The following is a 20,402-nucleotide window of genomic DNA, read 5'->3' as shown; positions in this document are numbered from 1 at the left end:
GAAAGAAGACTTTACATTTCATTTTGAACCTGGCTGGCATTTGCATTTTTAACCTTCTAAACACCCATAGTTTCTGTTTTGTTTTTGAACCTCAACTGAAGGTACCTGGGAAGAGGGATTCCAGGCCTGTTTTGTGTGTCTTTGTGCCCACCATGGTTCCAAAATGACACAGACGCGTGCTGCGGTCTTAAACATGCTCCGGGTCTGCAGTCGGAAAGGCTGGCGGGCTCCCTGCCTCCTGGGGGCCGTGTGGCTCTGGGCAAGTCCCTTCCCTTCCCTGAAGCTTCATTGCCCCTGTTCTTAAAGTAGAGAAGGTAGCAACCACCCGCCTCACAGAGCTGGTGTAAAAAGTAACCGGGATGACACGGTAGGCAAATAATCAAAGTGTCTGACACATGTTAAGTGCTGCACCCCAGGTAGCATTATATTATTTCTGTAGTCTTCAAATTTTTTACTTTTAGCATCAAAAAGCCAATAAAGGGAACTGAAAAAAAGTGGAAAGTGACATCACCAGGTTACTTAGTTTTCAGTCTACTCCCTCCCTCTCTCGACCTCACGTTCTGCTTGAGGAGGGAGGGCGGAGAGCCCATCTCTCGTATTTAGGAAAATGCTGCCAACTTTATTTCGTCCCCACCCTTTGACCAACTGCCACACCATCACGAGCAGGCTTGTCAGCGGTGGCGGCAAAGGCCGGCAGCTGGAAGTTTCCATTTGCCGGCCAGAGCAAAGGTTACACTATTTCTGGCCTGTTGGCCAAGCCACAGGAAGGGCAGACGGCCCCCAGGGGGTTGGGAATTTCTACCGTGCCTCCACAGGGACAGTCTCAGGTTTTCGCTGTTTGAGAGGCTGGTGGGGAGGGTCGCCAAGCCTGAAGTCACCTCCCTGTGTCTGGGTCCCTACTGCAGCCCCACATCCCCGACCTTGAAGGACCTATCAACGTAACAGAGCTTTGTAGGGCCCAGAAAGATGCGAACATGGAATACTGGCTGCTGGCTGGAGCTCCTCGGGGCTCCTGGGAAGATCTGCTGACCCCAGGAATCGCTGCAACCACAGCCCAACACCCCATAATCAAAAGTCAAGAACAGAGCCACCGCCCAGCTCCAAGCAGCCAGTTTCTGACCACCTCCCGATTTAACTACCAGTGGCCCAAGAGAAAGGAAAAAAAAAAGGCTTTCTGGTTTCTTTAACTGTTCTCGTACCAGACCTGCTTTTCTCACAGAACCTACAGATAACAGGACCATTTGGTTCAGTTCTCAGAAGGCCCAGAAAAGCCTTGAAGCCCAAGGCTGTCTCTGAAGTAACATCAAGCTCCTGGGACCCATGTTCAGATCAAGGCTTGGGGCCAGCTGCCACCCGGGACCAGGACTTTTGTCTGCATAAGGGAGGACATGCTCAAAGGGCATGAGAGTTTCCCACACCCCATCTGCCCTCCATTTGCACGCGGCCCTTCAAGGTGTGCCCCCTCGTGCACACTCTTCCTTGATGCGCAGAGCCCAGGTAACTCTGGTCCCTCATCCTCAGCCTCTGCCTCGTGGCCTTGCCCCTTCCCACTCCTACATCCGTGATCATTTGATGACTCTCAGCACCTCCATTAGACTTTCAGGTCTATAGCTCCTCTTTGCTGCGCGTCAGCACCTAGCACAGCACCTGGCACAGAGTAAGCGCCCCACAAGTACATGTTAACAGATGCAAGCACTGACAAAGTGCAGAAGCCGGGCATCCTTCATTACTCAACCCTGCAGCTGCATGAACGTGTAGAAGACATTCAAGGCGCCCACTGCAATCAGAACTAATACAGAGGGTCAGTTAGGAAATTCATGGTAAACCCCGAAGTAGAATATTACGTGGCAGTTCAAAAGAATGAGGTAGTTCTTTAAATATTGACGTGTGTGAAGAAACACCAACGTTTACTGTTGAAGGAAAGAGCCACAGACTAGTATGCAAGAATAAATAATTTTAAAATGTATACATACAATTAAGTGGTTATATAGGAAAGATAAAACATTCAACTCTAAATAGTGGATTTCTCAAAGATACAGGATATCGGAGGCATTTAGTTTCTGGGTGTTACCTTTCTGCCCTGTGCAAATTCTTTACGTCACATGTTATAAAGCTTGTCCTATTTAGCGGTTCAGATCCCAGCTTGCTGTGTGACCAGGAGCAAGTTACTTAACTTCTCTGAACCTCCATTACTTCATCCACGAAACTTAGATAAAACAGTTAACTGTCTTGAGACTGTTCTGAGGACTGACGTGAGATATATGATACATGGTACAGCGCCCGGCACAAAGTCTGTGCTCAATAAATAGTAGCTATTCTTACTGCTATCATCCTGTATTATTTCTACAACCAAATATCCACACATATGTGAAGTCTGTCTTTTGAAAGTCACCTGGTGATTACTGCAAGAGAAAAGTACCCGGGTTTTGGCGAAGCCCCGTCTACCTTACAGTGCCCCCTCTAAAGCATCGCCTGATGGTCTCACATACCCGAGAGGGAATAAACAGCTACCTTAAAACCTGCCTGTCTTCCTAGTAGCTCCTCAGAGAAGGCCCACTTTTCCCACTTTATCCGCCCTGGCCAGGGTGTGGCTGCATAGCTTCTGTCATCTCCTGAGATTTCCCCTTAGATAACCTAATAAAGCAAATTGCTCCATCTATACAGGCTCACGGTGGATGTGCTGTGAGGCGCTTGGCAAAGAGGCACAAGGCAGGTCCCTGGCTCTCCCTCAGACTCTCTTTCCGCCTAGAAGCTGTAGAGATCCAGCTGCCAAAGCTGAGAGGAAAAAGCCACACCCACCTGGCCAGCCAGTCCCATTTCGGAAGCCCCCAGTGCTTACCTGCACGCTCAGGTAGAGCCTGCGGGGGCTCCCGGGGCCGGTGCAGTCCACGCTGAGGGCTCGGCACTGAGCTAGGGCCGGGCGAGCCGCGCTTCGGGCGCCAGGGTCTTCATCACTGCCGGCCGGGGTGTCTTTTCCGCGCCCTGTCCCAGAACAGGAAAGATAGGTGAGGCCCTGCGACTGCTGGTCGTGGACCTCTGGGCAGGGCCGTGGCCAGCCCGGCTTGCACACGCTCCAGCCACCCCAGGAGTGGTGAGGAGGCACGCACGTGCTCCCACACGCCTGCCCTGCACGGAGGGGAGCCTGGCACCGGGCAGGGGCTGCGCTCTTTTCTTACCAAAAGCCACTCCAAGATTCTCTACAGGAGGGCCCCCCTCCCTCTGCAGTGGCTCTGGAGCTCACACTTGCTCCTGGGCACCCTCTGCAGAGAGCAGCAGAGGAAGCCAGGCCAACCAAGCTGTGCTAATTAATCATCGGCGGTGCGCCCTAGGGCCACGGCTTTATTACCCTGGCTGCCTCTAGGTGGCAACTTCTCCCCTGCCTTCATTAAGACCAACCCCATGCTGGGTGACCTGGTCCCTGTGACCTCCAAAAGCCCGCTCAGGACCAGCTAAAGTGCATCCCTTGTGCCTCCAACAGGTTGCCTCTTTCACCGGAGGGAGGAGAGGGCTGATTGTGGCAACGACACCCCTCCACCCCACCTCAACCTCCCCCACAGCCTGCGGGACAGACTGGGCAGGAGGGGGCTCGCCTCACGGGCAGCCAGCAGAGCCGCCGCCCTGGGCTGGGATGATACCCTAAATGCCAGCCGGGGCCAAGCGCCTTCCAGGCCTTCCTGCCCTCCTTGATCCTCAGTTTCCTTGTCAATAAAATGGGGAGAGGAAACCAAACTCACAGTCCTGTGGTGAGGACAAAACGCATGACCCACATAAAGTGCTCACACAGTGCCAGGCGCTCAGAAAGATGGCGGCTCGGGGCCAGCCAAGCTAGCAGAGACCCTACCCAGTGGCAGGGACTATGCCTAGGATTCCGCGCACAGGATTTCGCTTGACCCCTGTCTCAAATTTTAGAAGCGGATAAAAGCCTGTGTAGTCATAGAATCCTCATAATACTCATGTGATAGACCTATATGCATACATGCATACACGTGCACACACAAGACTGGGAGGGACTACATGAAATGCTTAGTGACAAGCTTAGACAACTTTTTGTCACACTTCGTTTTATTGTGCTCTGCAGATACCACGCTTTTTACAAATCGAGGCAAGACCCTCCACCAGCAAAAAAGATTAAACTTTATTGCAATACTCTCTTTGTTGAGGGGGTCTGGAACTGAACCCACAATATCTCCAAGGTATGCCTGCAGGTGATTTTTATTTCCTTGTTTATACTTTGTTTTGGGTTTTTGTTTTTTAGTTTTTCAAGGGCAGGTGTTTTTTGTTTTTTTTTTTTTTAAACCAGAAAAACAATCCTTGTTCCTATTCCATTTGTAATCCTTAGGACAATCTTGTGGGGCAGAAACTAGCTTCAGTCCTTCCCAGACAACTGGGGCTACCTGACCCCTAAGCCTAAGCTTTTCCTGCCGGTCCCCAGGGCCATCCCCGCCTCACCGTCCCCTACAGAGAGACCTTGGAGGGCACCACCCAGGCTGCCACTGATGGCACAAATGAGAGAGAGGGAACCAAAGAGGATTTTGCTGGGCGCCCTCTCTGGGCCTCCGTTTTCCCCTCTTCGCATCTACAGTCTTGGATCTGATGTCGGGGAGAGTCTGCGAGCTCAGGCAGGCTGGTGAGCTAAGCCCCTTTCCCTGCAGATTAAGAACAAATAGCAAACACCAGAAAGCATCTTGCCTGAAGACACCACTCTGCCCTGACACTTCCAGGAGGACCTGCTCCAGCCGAACTCGGGAGAGGGTCCAGGGCAGCTCCCCAGCCCTGGCAATCCCGACGATCCCGCCCCAACCCAGAACCAGCGTTGCTGCTCACTTCTTGACGCGGGTGGCACCAGGGGACATGACCCAGAAAGGAGAGCTGGTGTTGACAGCTCCCCCAGCGGGGCAGGGAGGGGGGCAGATTCGGGAACTCCTTCGCTGCCCACCTGCTGTCGGGGACCCCTAGTAAGCACCACCTGAATGGCGCCGAAAACCGAGCGCACGGCACCCAAACCCCGCCAGGCCCCGCTCCGGGGCAGCCTCAGTCCACTCCTCCCGCCGTCCGCGGGCCAGCCCAGGCAGGATCAAGTGTCAGCGGCGCGCAGGGAGCCGGGCAGCCACCTCGCCTACCTTGTTTACCAGCTGCGGGCAGGAACCGGAGGGGGACCCTGAGCGCTCCGCCAAGGACCGGCGGACCGCGGAGCTAGCCCGACCTGGCCCCTGGCCGGGCCGGGACCGCGTGGCAGTTGGCAGCGCTCTCTGCCCGCTCTCGGGGCCGCGTTAAAGTTTAACTCGGCGCCCGCGAATTCTCAGCACAGGCAGCGCAGGGCAGCAGCCCCAGCGAGATTGACGCCCCGACTCCACACCCGGCTCGGCTCGCCGGCTGCCGGACCCTGTAATTTACCTGACAGCTCTGACTGAGCCTAGGAACTTGCGAGAAACCTCGCTCTCATCTCTGGTATCTGGAGGAAGGAAGGGAAATAAAGAGGCATTTTAAAAATGCGGACTCACCAGTTCTCAACCTCCCTGGGCCGGTGTGTGGGAAAGGGCGGGCGGCCGGGCTGGCTGGGGCGGGGCGAGCCATCCCCGGCTCGGGCTCCGGGGCCCGGCCCACTCTCCACAGGCTGCGCAGCGAGGGCGTGGCTCCCAGGTTCCAGGTCCGGCGGGACTGGACCATGGCCCGGGGCTCAGCAGCCTCCTCCGGGCCCCCAGCAGCCTGCGGAAACAGCAAGGGGAGGAGAGATTGAGGACGGCTGGCCTGGCCTGAGCCCAGGTCTAGAGGGTCTGCACCAACTCCCATGTCCCCCAAGGGCACCGGGCTCACGTGGAATAAAAACGGGCCTGTCACCATTCGGGGCAGGGAGGCTCAGAAAGGGGTAAGGAGTCCATCGGGCAAGTCTGCAGCGCAACGTGGAGATCCCCATCTGGTCTTGTGGGGCTCTGAGCCTGGCAGCTTGAAGACGCGCCAGGTCACAGCCCCACAAGGAGGAAGCATGAGTCAAAGGCACCTCTGCAAACCTAATCAGAAGGGACTCAGACGGTGGCCAATGACAAGTTAGGTTTATATATCAAATTCTCTGGAAGTCAGCTCATTCCCGTATTCACACTGGCCCTCACTCCAGGCCTGCAACGCAGCAGGCAACCGCCTAGGAGTTGAGATACAAAGATTCATTCATTCTTCGTTTAATTATTATTTATCGAGTGCCTGCTGTGTGCCAAGCACCTGCCAGGAGTCCTCTTTGATCAGGAGAAACATGGCCTCACAGCTCCCTGTGGGGAGGGAGGTAAACAGTTCAACAAACCTTCACAGTCACAACAGGCTGCAAGGAGGCACCCAGGCGGGCGGTGGGAGGACCGGGGTGGGGTGGGGGGCACAGTCCAGACAGAAAGCTCCATAGATCCCTCCTAAACTGAGCAAATGAACAAAGCAGAATTCCCCCGTTCACTGCACAAATTTTTATTGAGCACCTATTGTGTGCAAAACAGCCTTGAGGGCATTTGAGGTGACCAAGCTACAGGCCCAGACTTAGACCAATAGTGACTCCATTTCCAGAAACCATGTCAGCCCCGAAAGGAAATGAGGAGTTTGCTTTTGATTTTAAAATGGAGTTGGAAGTACCCAAGGACTTCTTACTGGTTCTCCCTGGGTCGAAGACCACTTTCCCTGTCTATCACTGCCCCGACCGCTTTCTACCAGGCAGCAAAGGTATCTGTCTGAACAGCGTCCATCTCTCCTGATCCTCTATGGCTCGCTCCCCAGGGGGAAGCTCCCCTCAGGTTCATCTTTGCAGCCGCACAGCACCCAGCCCGGAGCTACAGCTACATCCACACCAAATACCCAGCGAAGGCTTCTTGGCTGAATGCCCTGAAATAAGCGCACGCAAAGCCTCAGACAGAAGCTTGGAAGAGAGCAGGCCTGAATACGCAGACTCAGAGCTGGGAGGCCCCTCTGCCACAGGGGATGAAATCACCGAAGGTCAGGCAGACAGGAGGCAACCAAGGGTGGGAAGAGTCTGCTCCAGGTGGGAAGGACAGGTGGAGAAGCGAGGTGGAAGGAGCTCCAGGCAGGTGCAGAGTGCCCAGAGGTGACCAGTGAGTGGGAAGGAGAGGGTGGTTACTTCCCAGTGAACCATGCCTCAGAGGGGGCAAGCTGGAAGAGAGCTCCTGGGGGCTCTTTAAGGGAGCGTGTCCATGGAGCAAGGTAGAGGGCAAACCAAGGGGTGTGCAGGGGCCTCAGGAAGCCACTGCTTCCTTCTCTTTGGGGAGGTCTGGCTAGGGAGGAAGGAGAGGCTGCGTCGGGAGGATGTGGTACTTAGGAGCCATTGGAACATCTTAGGCTGCAGAGGGGAAGGAATGATTGAAGCATCAAGAGAAAAAAGAACTGTGTGCAGGGACAAGTGGCCCAAAGACATGGTGACTGCTGTCCACAGAGCTGAACCCTGGAAGACTGCCAGGCTCCTGACGAGGGGCCCGTGGTCCCTGCCTTCCTTACTGAGGAAGACAGCATGCAGGAGGAGGCTCCAAGGTGCAGCCTCGCTGGGTGACGGGCAGGACTGCGGGCCAAAGGATGGGGCAGAGGCTAAGCCAAGCATGTGGGCTGGCTCCATGGAGGGACAGGAGACCAGGGGGAGCAGCCAGGCAGCCTCTTCTCCAGGCTGCTCGGCACAGAGCCAGGCACACAAACAGCCCCAATGCCCAGCTACCCGATGGGCACGGAGCGAGAGAGACGGACTCCATCTGCATGCTGAACAGGGTGCTGAAAGTCAATTCCACGGTTGCAGGGAGAGGCTTTTAAGGAGATCCGCTAAGTCCGAGGGGCAGGGACAGGAAGAGACAATATTTCTGTGGCTTTGCGGAAGGGAAGTCAGGGAGGCAGCCAGGAAGATATCAGGAAGAAAGAGGAAGGGTGTGTGCAAGATCCTGAAGAGGAAAAAGCAGCTGAATTTAGCAGCGGGGGGTGTAAAGATCAAAAGTACCAAGGACTCAAACAAGCCCAAAGCCAGGGCTGCTACCAACCTAGCACCCACGGGGTGGGGCCTGGGGCCCTTGGGTCAGAGTCGCTGTGACCAAAAGCTGGTGCAGACCCTGGCTCTGCTACGTACTGGATGTGTGACTTTGGGAAAATTACTTTGCCTCTCTGGGTATCATGACCTTCGTCTGAAAATGGGCACAAGTCCACCACACAGGGTCGGTATAACGATTAGACAGTGGAAATATGAAGCGTTCAGAACAATACCGGCATATACAAAGAACTCAAAGGTTTTCTTCTCCAGCGATCGCCCCCCAGGGGTGCGTGCAGACAGAGGGGGGCTGGCTTCAGGACCGGGGCACTGCCTCTGGGGGTTCAGGCCCTGTTGGTGGAGCTGCAGCACTTCCCGCCCCTCCAGACCAGGAACACTGCAATGACTGAGGGACAGGCTTGACAACTGCCCAGAGACTTCTGCTGGGGAGGGCTTAGTCTCCCTGGGAGAGCGGGCAGAAGGTCAGGGAGGTTGGACAGGAGCTAGCACCGCCCCTACACACTGTGACCGGTCATGGGTTTTCCAGGACATCCTGAGTTCAAAACCTCTGCTCCCTTCGTGTCCCTAAGGACAGCAGAACTCATCACCCTATGTCCCTCAAGTCCAGCCAGGGAAAGCACAGGGCTCCATTCTGAGGCTGCATTCTTGGCAAATGACTCCCCTCCGCCAAGGAGAAGGCTACTTTATCAAGGGCACAGGCAATAGGCCTGGGCAAGGAGAGGTCCGCGCCCAGCCTGACACCGGGAGCAAGGCAATGTGAAAGGCCAGGGGCGGCCACTACCTGCAGCCGTGACACTCGTGTGCTGGGGGTTGGGGGCGTACTTGAGTGTTTAAACACAGCTTCCTCTTTAAAATCTTCCAGGACCAGGCCCTTCACTGCGCCAGAGTTCTGCTGTAACTCACAGCGGGGGGCTGAAGAAGGGGGCTTCTGGCTTGCTCTCCCTGCTGGGCCCCCCCAGGCTGCTGCTGTCAATGGCTCAATTCTCCCACTGCCCAGACGCTCCTTCCTAATCCCAGGGCTGGCCCGCATTCCCGGCCCTGCGAGGGGGAAGCGACCTGCCCAGGGACCGTACGCGGTGGGAGGGCCCGAAACTGCAGCCTTCCAGGGAGCCCTCGGGTGCGGGGCACCTCTGCAAAGGGAAGAGGCGGCGCTGACGGACATGCGGTTCCCTGGCAGGGTTTGGCATTCCCGGGCCAATGAAATCGAAATGGGGTCCCAAGGCGGCTCTGATCCTAGGGGACGTACCGCCCCATGCCGTGCTCTGGACCAGGTTCCCCGGCTCTGGCTGGACCGCGCGGGAGGGGCGGCAGGGCACTGCACAGGGCTGGGTCTCCGGGGCTCGGTCGTCCCTGCGCCCCTCAGCGGGGCCGGGCAGGGGGATCCTGCGACATTGTGGGCCCGGACGCGGCACCCCGATCAGCGGGCCGGGGGACGCCCAGCGCCCACCCCGCCCCCAGCCCCCCACCGGGCTCCCAACTCACCGGCCTGGCGGAGGCAGAATCCCGGCTTCGCCGCAGCGCCGGGGGCTCGGCCGGGCCCCGCCAGCCGGCGGGAGGCAGGTCCACGCCGCCGCCTCTACGGCCCGCCCCGCTCCGCCCCTCCCGCACACTTTCCACAGGAAATGATTAACTCTCGCCGCGGCGAGTTCCCATGGCAACCGGCTCCGACCCAGCGGGGGGCGGCGGTGCGCACGCGCGCTCCCGTGCACTCTCACGCGCTCACTCACACGCGCGCGGCTGCCCACTCCCCGACTGCCTTTGCTCCGCCCCGAACGACCCCCCGGTGCCGCGACTCCTCGCGCCCCGCGCACGCTAGTGCACACGTGCGCGCTCGCCCACCGGGGCACACGCCTGCTCATGCGTCCTTGCCCGGACTCACACCCTGGTACGCGCCTCCCTCACACATACTCCAGGCGCTCGAACGCATTCCCACACCAGTTTCTACATACATACTTTTGCACTTAAAACTTACACTCCTACACATGCATCTTCAAATCCTAGTACGAAACTTTCACATGCACCAGTTAGTACTCACGTGCACTTCCATGCCTCCTCGCTGCCCTTCGTACGCTCACACACTCTAGGACACGTTTTTTGACATTCTCTCACACGCTTCTACGCACTCTTAACACGCTCTAGCTAGTACATGTATACACTGTCACATTCTCACACACTTAACACATGCACCCACATGCTTTCCCACACACACTCCCCATGCCCCTTGGTTCACGTGTGCACCTCCACATGCTCTGTGACTTGTTCTCTCACTCTAGCACACACATTCTTTTAAACCCGAGAACACACGTTCACGTGTCCCCTCCCATGCGCTTTCACACATTATCACCCGTTTTCACACGCAGCCTCTTACTAGCTCTGGTAGGAATACAGAGGTCAGGCCGCGTCCCCAGGCGGTGCGCCCCCGCAGCCCTCACCTCCCTGGGCAGATCAGTATCTTCTAGAGAAGAGCTATTTGGGGGTTTTTTTAAGGTAAGGTGCTCCGTTCAGCTCCAGTGAAAACGCCGTGTGGAGGGCAGCAGCTCGCAGGGTAACCCCCAAGGCCCTCTTCCTAGATGCCTGGAGGAACCAAGGAGAGACAGCTGACCCGGAGGAGCCGCTCTGTTCTTTGTCTCCCGAACAGAGGCGGCATTTTACTCCCGAGGCAGCAGCAGGATTCCTCCTCCAGGGTGCGGAAGGAGGAGAAAGGAAGCTCAGAAGCCGGCCCAGTGCAGGCTGATGGTGCCGCAGATAATCCGAGGAGGGTGGGCACTCTGCCCCTTCCTGCTTGGCAGCGAATGGCCCCAGCAGCAAAGAGGGGACTGAAGGGGGCCCTGTAGCCCCAGGAAATTCTGTCTCCTGCTGCTGCCCAGGCACTGGGCTGGTGGTCAAGAATCTCCACCAGAGCCAGAGCCAAGGTTCCGGGCCTCGGATTGTTCTGGTTGCCACACCAGGACATTTCCAATCCCCCTGCTGGAAGTGGGCTAGTGTGTGTTTTATTTTCTAACAAAGATGCCCGAGCAAAAACCCAACAGAGGATAAATGTCCCTTTCCTCAAATGGTTCCCTGGGGAGTTAGAGGTTTCCAGATAAGAGTCCCGGATAGCCCACCCAATGGGAGAAAAACCATAATTTGAGAGTTACCTTCTTCAAGTCCCCCTGCCCGCCCTCCAGACAGTAGCGGTCAGGGGACCTGCAGGGTTGGATGAGGAAAAATTTCTCTGGACTCCTGACCAAGTGTCTCCCTTTGTTATAGTCCCTATTATCTGATTGGGGGTGTCTCCCTTTGTTACAGTCCCCATGATCTGATTGGGGGACAGGGGTGGTGTCTGCCTTTAAAGTCCTGGCATAAAACCGGATGCCTTGTCTTACTTGAAGGCCGGTACACAGACATAGAAGTTCCTTCCAACAAAATCGAAGCCAGATTTTTAAGTTAATAATAACATTTCTTGTTCTTTATCTCTGATTACAAAAGAAATAGATATTCATTGTAACCCTAATCCCACCCACTAGAGATAAACGCTGCCAACACTTTAGGACATTCTTTTTTTTTTTTTCTATGCACATAATAGCTACCATTTATTCAAAGCTAACACCGTGCCAGGCACTGCGCTAAGCTCTTTATAAACAAGATCCCATTTAACCCTGGACACCCATGAGGTGGGCACCATCGTATGCCCATTTTTAGAAGAGGACACAGTCTCTAAAAGATCACTTGCAAACTCAGCGTGTGATAAAGCTAAGATATAAACCCACCTGGTGTGTGTGTAGATTTACATATGCACAAATTACAGTACCATCCTTTGTGTATAGGTGCAACCGTTTAATAAGATCAAAATGCCAGTGAAGGAAAAAGAAATCTCAGGCAGTAAGAGGAGGCATTTTCAAATTCTAGCAAAACTCTGACTTGAAATGTAAAAATGAATTGCCTTTTTTTTAAAAGGTTTTATTTATTTACTTTTAGAGAGAGGAGAAGGGAGGGAGAAAGAGAAACACTAATGTGTGAGACACACACATGCCCCCACCGGGGGACCTGGGCCACAACCCAGGCTTGTGCCCTGACTGGGAATCAACCAGCAACCTTTCAGTTCACAGGCTGGCGCTCAGTCCACTGAGCCACACCAGCCAGGGCAAAAATGAATTGCTTTTTGATGGAAAAATTTAGTTTAAGAATGCACACTGTCACCAGGAACTACATACCAATGACTTCAGGGTCATTTCTGCGTTAGAAACGGTCACTGCTGGTTGGATGTGGAAACTGCCCACTCTCCCCTGGCTGCAGGGAAAGCAGAGCATTGGCCAGGTAGCCAAGAGCCCGAGAGTTCTGCTTGGGAGGCAGAAAGCGGGAGTCTGCTTGCGTAACCCAGAGTAAAGCACAGCAGCGCTTCCAGATGTCCCAGTGTTAATGATCTAACTGGAGATTCAATCACCCCTAGGCCTTTGCAATGCTGTTCCCCTCTCCTCTAAGTCCTCTCCCACTTACCCTGCCCCTACCTGCCTCACCACACCTTTACCCGACCCCCCCTCGCCTGTCCTTCAAGTCCTTCAAGCGTAGAGGTCACCTTCCGTAACCATCCTAGGCTCCACAGCCACTCAGCTCCCTGCCGTCCTCCCCCATGCCCCACCCCCACCCCACTGGATTGTAACGACCATCAGCTCTTTGAGATCAGGGCCCTTTCTTGGCTTGACCACGGGGAAGGCCTCTGCAGGGCCCAGCATCACGGAGTAAATAAACAGGTCGAGTATAAACCAGGGGGGAAGGACAGGGTGCATTAAACATATCCAAACGGGCTTCCTTCGCGCACAAGTTCATGATAATTCTTATCGAAAGGAAGGAACAGATGGATCCTTAAGCAATTCTTTCCATGTGGTCAGCGAGGAGCACCCTTGCATGATTCTGGGTAATAAATAATTTCTTGAAGTCAGAGAACATTCTGGGTTTACAAGTCACATAGTAAGTAATCCTGAGTGTGTTGGAAGCCGCATCTTTCAGTGCCCCTGAAATAGTCCGTGGTGGGCAACACAGAAAGAGCTGGGGGCAGGGCAGGTCCATGGAGGGGACAGGCCGGGCTCTGCACCTCACCCTTCGAGCATGAGTTTGATCCCCCAGCTGCGGCACGCGGACATGCAACCCCTGAGCATGGTGGGTGGGCTGGCCCTGCCAGCTCTCAGGAAGCCACACCCCTCGGTGGCCAGGAAGGGGCGGGGGAATGTAAGCTCCTATCACTCTCTGCTGCTACAGACTCAGCTGCTACAGGCACTGGGTGCTCAATCAGTGTTCAAACAAATGAGACCCTTACCCCCCCCTCCAACTCTCTCTGTGCCCTCCGCGGCCCTGCCCAGGGATGTCTAATTTCTGGAAGCCGTGTCGACAGGAAAAAAGGTTCTCCCATTTCCAAAGGTCTCTGCAGAGAACAAGGCAACCCTCCTCCCGATAAAACCACCTTGTTTTCAAATCTCTAGACAGCAACTCCTTTCTGCATTTGCCAGGGAGATTGGACTCAGCGGTGCCTCCCTGGCTCTCCAGTGAGGGGAACCTAAAACCTGCTATGGCCTAAGAGAGAATTTGGCAAAGATAACCCTCTCCTGGCTCCAGGGCAGAAAGCAAACAGGGATTTTTCCCCCTTTATCATTTCCTGTAGCCTTAAAAAAAATGAGAGGAATGCAAACACTGAGGAGGTCTGTACTTAAGCACTAGGCGATAAAAAGATTTGGCAAGAATAGGGGGCAGGGAATAACCCTGCTCCTACCCCTCCCTCTCCGAGTCTGCTCTTCAAAGACCCTCCAGAAACCACCAGGGCTCCATCCCCCCAAATACTCCTGGCTTTGCTCCTTGCTCCTAAATCATCCTGTCTCCCTGTTCTAAGCCAAGGCAGGTATTATTAACTCGTTCCCACTTCCCCATTCATTTCTCCCCATCTGCTGCAAATTCGAGGTGTCTGGGTTTTTTTTTTTTCTTTTTTTCTGCACAAATGTAGTAGAAACCGAGAGAGGAAAAAGCCCTGCATCCCACTACCCTTAACTTACTGTCATTGGTCCAGGGTTTCTGTTTGGTACTTGACTTTGAACAGACATTATTGCTTTGTTAGAGAGAGACAAGATGGAGTGATGGTTAAAACTGGGTTTGGGGGCCAGGGGGTCCTGGGTTTGAACCCTGGGTCAGTCACTTCCTCCGTGCCTCAGTTTCCTGCTGGGGCCATGAGAGTCGTACCAGTGCCTGACCCACTGGGTACTAGTAACTAAGTAACAGCAAGCAGGTAAGACCAGTAGGAAGCCCCGCGCAGTCGGCATTCCACAGACACCAGCTAATTACAGAGGGAAGCAGAGTTTGTACAATTTCTACTCTGCCTTTTCTCCCTTCAATTCATATAATAAGCATTTTCCAAGTTACTTTTTCCTCCTAAGGCCAGCTGTTTTCTGAACAGCTGTTTTCAGGCCCAGACTGTGGATGAGGCCCAGGTCCCATTCCACATTGGGGTCCCAATGTCCGGGAACACACGCGGCGCTCCATAAAAATGATGGGAAAAAAATCATTTTAAACGGCTGCATAATACCCCGCTGAACAACACTGCCCCAACAGAACGGGCCATTCCATGGGGTCAGGGATGTCAGTAGCTCCCACTTTTTCACTTTTATAAATAAAATTGCTGTCGACACGGCTTCACTCCCCCACAGCCTGTTCATTCCCTGGGCGGGGAGGCGAGGATGAGAACAGGGTTGTTAATTTCATATACTCTTTCTGAATAAAGAGACTGGGCTTTTTTTTTTTTTTTTTTTTTTTTTTTTTTAACGCTTCCTAAACATGTTGCCAGATTGCCATCAGGACGGCTGTACCGAATTTCCACTTTACACTGTCATTGGCAACATTTTTGATGAGAACTACTTTTTGCGCTAATTTACAGTTTTTCTCTTGGATCTGGAATTCTTGCCGGCTGGTTCCCCCTGTGAGGCAGGAGGCATCTAAAAAGACGTCTGAGCCCTGGCTGTCAAGAGAGGGGAAGTGTCTGGTTCCTTCTCTGGGTGTCTGTCTGCTGGGCTGGGCGGGGCAGGGCACTGAGTCAACGCACCCCCTCCCTGTCTGCTCTTTAACCCCTAGTCACCGTCCTTCCCAGGTGGGTTTTGGAACAGCCCCCAACCCCAGAAGATTCTGTTCAGGGGGCCATCGGCGTTACGAAGGTTATCCCTGCTCTGAACACCAGCCTGACGCTTCCCTCTGGCTTCTTGCAAGAAAGAGATGCTTTTGAGAGGCTCCGGCGTCTGCAACCAGCTCTCCGTTCCTAGCGGCGCAGACAGGGCTGTGCAGAGGCAGCGGCCGGGTCAGGGAAGCCCTGCGTTCCCGGGGGGCGGCAGCCACAGCTGCCGCCCGCCCTGCCAGCCTCTTGGCACTGCCGGCATCACTCAGCCAGGTTCAGCGGCAGCCCCGGGGCTTCCCCCGCTCCCCCACTCTGGTCCTCCTCCTCTGGGGGTGGCCTTGTTTGCAAACAGCCACCGGAAGTTTTGATGCTGTTGATGAACCAGACTCCCACAGCCTGGGTTCTTAGTCATCGCTGACAAGTCTCAACCTTCTGCCCGCCCTGCCGACATCACCAGCTGCCAGGTGATGGGGAAGAAGTGACGAGGAGCGTGGTAGTTTCATCAGCTTCCATTCGTCATCTTCGGCAGGGAGGGGGAGACCCTCCACCCATCCCAAACAACTGGGATGTCCAGGGCCTGCCTGGAATAGCAGGGCAGGACTTGAATTCCACTTGGCGTAGTTCTGCTGAGGTACGGTATGTCCCAAACGCTGGGCTAAACCTTTGACACACCGGGCTGGCTTTGCTATCATTTAATCCTCATAACACGCGCAGTAGGTGCTATCATTGCCGTTATACAGATGGAGAAACCGGGGCTTTGTGTTGTAAGAATGGCGAAGGGGAGGCCCAGGAATGAGTAGGGAAGGCAGCTTGGGGTGCTGGGAAAGAAGGTGGGTCCTTGGGGACAGGAGCAAGTTTCTACTGCCTGACCTTGGGCCAACTTCTTCCCCTCTCTGGGTCCCCTGTCCCTCCTTGAATAAAAGGGGATGGGGGCTGGTGACCTGCCCAGCACTAGCGCACGTTGACAGCAATTCTGAGACCGGGCTGGCTGAAGGCATGGTCCAAGGGAGGGGTCCTTTCAGCTCGGCGCCTGGGCCTCTGGCTTCGCTGTTTGCAGTTGCTTCACAGCAGAATACCAGCACAAGAAAGGAGGAGCTCAGCGGCTGGGGGCAGGGGGATGTGGAGCGCCCGCCTCTCGGGGCAGACGGCCCAGCCATCTGGGAGCACAGGAAGCTGCATCTCTGAGATTCTGACCACCCTCTGAGAGTCCTGGCGCTGGGGGTCAAAGAAACCCACGTGCCCGCCAAGCTGCTGCTTATCACTAAGTAGAACTCCACTCTGCACTGAAGACTTCCAACCTGGCATCCTGCGTGTGCCCAGCGACTCATAGCCGCTGGGCACCACGTACCCCGGGCAGGTTTGGTGCCCTCACAGCCTTTGCAGCGGACTCCTTTGGAGGTCCACTCTGTGGACTCTGGATGCTCAAGGCACCTGGAGAGTCACAGCCCAAAGGCAGGCCCGAATGTTCTCCTGGCCTAAAAGCCAAACCCCGCCAGGCGGACAGGCTGGCACCGGGCTGGGGCCCCCGCTTTCTCCCCCTGCTGAGGGGTGCCCGTGCTGCTCTTGGCTCTGCCCTAGGGGTTGGACCCCAGGCAGGCTGGCCCCAGAGGGCAGGTCTTGAACCGCTGCACCATTCTGCCTCTCACGGGTATAGTCAGCGCGGTCCCTGTCACCCTCGGTCGATCCCCAGCTTACATTTGAGGCTCTTTGGCATCTGCGCAGCCTTCTCTCCCATCGATTCCCCAAAGATACCCTTTTTCTGTTCCTTGAGGTGACTGTGTGGCCATACGTCCCACCTTGGCTCACGCAGTTACCGCCAGGATAATAGCCGATTTACCTGGTGAGGCCCCATGCAAATAACACCTCTTCCATGGAGCCTTCCTGACTCTGCCCAGTCGGAACTCCCCTGGGACCACCTACCTTTCTCCTAGCTCACTTAGCCCCCTCCCTCTTGAGAGGGACATATCCATCTCCTCCGTTAGGCTTGAGCTCCCTGAATTCAGGCTCCGTGTTCTGTGACCTTGGGTAAGATGCTTAACCCCTCTGAGCCTCCATGTCCTCATAAATGGCAGCCCTAACCATAATAGTTACTAGTCTTATTATTGGTAACATTTATTAAGCACTTATTATGTGCCAGTCCTTTATGTTATCTCACCTGACAGACGAAGAAAATACCAGTGTTGTTAGGACTACCGCTGTTATTGTTGTTGCTATTCTTTCTTCTGCCAGAGAGTCTAGCATGCAGCAGACACTCAAATCCTGTTTGTTAATTCAACAGTGGATGAAAGCGGGAGGGGACTTGGATAGGAAAAGAGTTCCAGAAACAGAGCCTTGCCTGGGCTCCAGAATGCTCAGGCCTAGCCCTGGCGTGGACGGGTGGGTACCATCTTTGGAGCTTGGCTGAGGCCAGCAGACAGTGGGGGCTGGAGACCTGGGGTGGTCTGCTTTCACTTTTCCCATCAGCCTTGTCTTTACCCACTGAAACAGTCTCTGCCCCAACCAGCCCTTCAACGCTCAGAGCTCCTCGGCAAACCAGCCTCCTGGCAAACGGAGCCCAAGGCTCTGAGGTCCTAGGCCGCTGACTAGGGGCAGATTTGTGCACGTTTGTCATCAGAATAGCTTCAGGGTTGGTTTGGCCAGCTCAGGGCCACCAGTACAAAATGTCCCACGTCTCTGTGTTTTCATGCATCAGCCCAGGGGCCCCAGCCTCCATGCCCACGATGGGCTCAGCCGGGTCCCCCTGCCCAGCCGCGGGCTTTTATAACCTTGAACTTTATTCAGGAGTCCTGTCCCTTTGCCCCCTGCGGCCCCCCTCAGCCCTGATATAAATTAGTGGACACTAACAGGAAAGGATGCGGTCAAACCCTCTTCCTGCCCCTCCTGGGCCATGTGCCGGGTGCTGGTGGGAGCAGGGGAGGGAGGTTCTGATGGCTCTTCGTGTCCTCAGGACACCCCCACTTCCAGGTCAGACGACTGAGGCCCTCATAGAGCAAGTGTCCAGTCCAAGAAAAATGCCACCACCAGCTCTTCTGAGGCCACTTCTCTCCACTGCCTCCTCTTGCCTGAAACCTGTACCATGACCCTTCTTGCCCCAAACCCAGAAGCTGGGACAGGCCCCAGAGGAGGGCGGGAAGTGGAATCGGACCTGCTCACATGCCTGAGGAGCCAGAGGCCTCCTCCTTCCGGCTGAGGAAGGCCTGGGAAGACCTGCCTCTGGCCGCTGAGCCACAGTTGGGCAGAAGGCAGCGCCCTGCCTGCCACAGGGGAGACTCCGGGCTCAGGAGCAGCCAGAGAGCTGCGGCTGACGCTCCTCGTCTGCGCCTTACAAAACCACAGCGGCTGTGGAGGGACGGCCAGCTGCTCTGGGCGGTGGAGGAATGTTGTTGCCAGACAGGTTTAGGAGGCATCTGCTGAGGTGGAATCCAGAAACCAGGCCGGGGCTCTTGCCACGCCAGGTGGCTCCCAGGAGGTTACAGACAAGGGGCAGCCATCGCCCCTCCCCCGAGTACGGCTCACGGAGACCACCCCCCGCCCCCCCCACTCCCGCCCCCCGCAGATTCATGGGAGCCATCCACCACCCCTCCCCCCACCGAGGGCAGCTGCCCCATCCAGACGAGGACTTGCAGAGACCACGGCCTGGGCAGCCAGGCCACCCTCGCCGCCAGCAAGGTTTAAGGCCGGGGAGATTGCAGGGGCTCCCGCAACCACGTCTGTAGCCTTAACAACCTACCTAGAAACCATCATTAAGGATAATTATAGTCATGTGTCAAATAACAATGTTTTGGCCACCGATGACACCAATGAACCACATATATGACAGTGGTCCTATAAGGTTACCAAAGAGGAGGTGTGGGGAGGGGACAGAGAGTGTAAAGTGGGTTAAATTGGTGACAGAAGGAGATGAGGCTTTGGGCGGTGGGCACACAATAGAGTATACAGATGTCATTTTATAAAGATGTACACCTGAAACTTACGTAATCTTACTAACTACTGTTACCCTAATAAATTTAATTTAAAAAATTACAATGGAGCTGAGAAGTTCCGAAGACCTGGTGATGTCATAGCTGTTGTAATGTCGTAGCACAACTCATGACAGCACAGTAATGTCCCAGGCCTGCACGTTCCCTTCCCCTCACTCACTGACTCACCCAGAGCGAGTTCCAGTCCTGCAGGCTCCCTTCATGGTACGTGCCCTGGGCAGGGGCACCATTTCTACCTTTTATACTGCATTTTTACTGCACTTTTGCCACGTTTAGATACACTAACACTTATAGCTTTGTTATAATTGCCTACAGTATTCAATACAGTAACATGCAATACAGGCTTGTAACCTGGGCGCACGCAATAGGCTACACTGTATAGTCCAGGTGTGCGGTAGGCTAGACCCTGTGCATTTGCATAAGTGCACTCCGCGATGTTTGCACCATGACAAAACCACCTAACAACAAATTTCTCAGAGCATAACCCCCTCCTTAAGTGGCATATGACTATATAAGAATGATAACAGTAGTACAGTGCTCGCTACACGCCGAATACCACACGGAGCACTTTTTCTGGATTATCGCATGTATTAGGCTCCTGTGGCTGCTGCAACAAGTTACCACCAACTGGGTGGCTTGAACGACATAAATGTATCCCCTCACAGTTCTGGAGTCTAGAGTCTGAGCTCAGGGTGTCGGCAGGGGCGCGCTCCCTCGGGTGCCTCTAGGGGAGAATCCTTCTCTGCCTCGTCTAGCTTCTGGTGGCTGCTGGCCATCCTTGGGATTCCTCGGCCCGTAGATGGACCACTCCAGTCTCTGTCTCCCTTTCCAAGCGGAGCTCTCGTAAGGACATCAGTCATATTGGACTAGGGCTCATTCTAACCTAGCAGGACTTTATCTTAATTTGGTTCCATCTGCAAAACCCCCTTTCCAAATAAGATCATATTCACAGGTTCCAAATGGGCGTGAACTTGTGGGAGGCACTATTCAACCTAGTATAGCACATGTAAGCCCCCAACCGCACTGATACAGCTCTTATCTCCACCTCACGGATAACAAAACGTAGGCTCAGAGAGGTTAAGTAACTTGCCTGAAGTCACACAGTCAGAACTGAAACCCAGTCTCTCTGATTCTAGAAGCCACACCGTGCCATCCCAGACATCATTCTCCTCACGATCCCCTCGCAGGCGCCTAGCGGTTCAACGTCTACAAAGCTTCTCCTGGTCATTGTCATATTTTCTTGTTGCCACCACAACCTTGAAAGCCCTGGTTCATGGTTTACAAA

At 54.8% G+C, this 20,402-nt stretch overlaps 1 protein-coding gene across 6 annotated transcripts in view; it reads right to left on the bottom strand.

Moving 5' to 3' along the window:
- The window catches only part of KIFC3 (kinesin family member C3), a 32,130-nt gene extending 22,554 nt beyond the window's left edge, over positions 1-9,576 (bottom strand). For 3 of the 6 annotated variants that reach the window (XM_054579388.1, XM_054579387.1, XM_054579389.1), the window contains exons 1-3: positions 9,494-9,530; positions 5,502-5,706; positions 2,840-2,982 (exon numbers count right to left, since the gene is read on the bottom strand). In XM_054579388.1, coding sequence (XP_054435363.1) covers positions 2,840-2,982; positions 5,502-5,667 — 309 coding nt within the window. In that variant the 5' untranslated portion in view covers positions 5,668-5,706; positions 9,494-9,530. Of the gene's footprint in view, positions 1-2,839; positions 2,983-5,120; positions 5,205-5,501; positions 5,707-9,493 lie in introns of those variants that run through there. The other 3 variants (XM_054579391.1, XM_054579395.1, XM_054579390.1) reach the window with 3 other exon arrangements.
- Between the last annotated feature and the right edge of the window lie 10,826 nt (positions 9,577-20,402).

Source organism: Pteronotus mesoamericanus, unplaced genomic scaffold (assembly GCF_021234165.1).
Source record: "Pteronotus mesoamericanus isolate MK-2021 breed Mesoamerican mustached bat unplaced genomic scaffold, CSHL_Meso_final contig_52, whole genome shotgun sequence".
NCBI lineage: Eukaryota > Metazoa > Chordata > Mammalia > Chiroptera > Mormoopidae > Pteronotus > Pteronotus mesoamericanus.
Note: the sequence above shows the minus strand (reverse complement) of the source record. Positions and strands in the feature narration are given on the sequence as shown.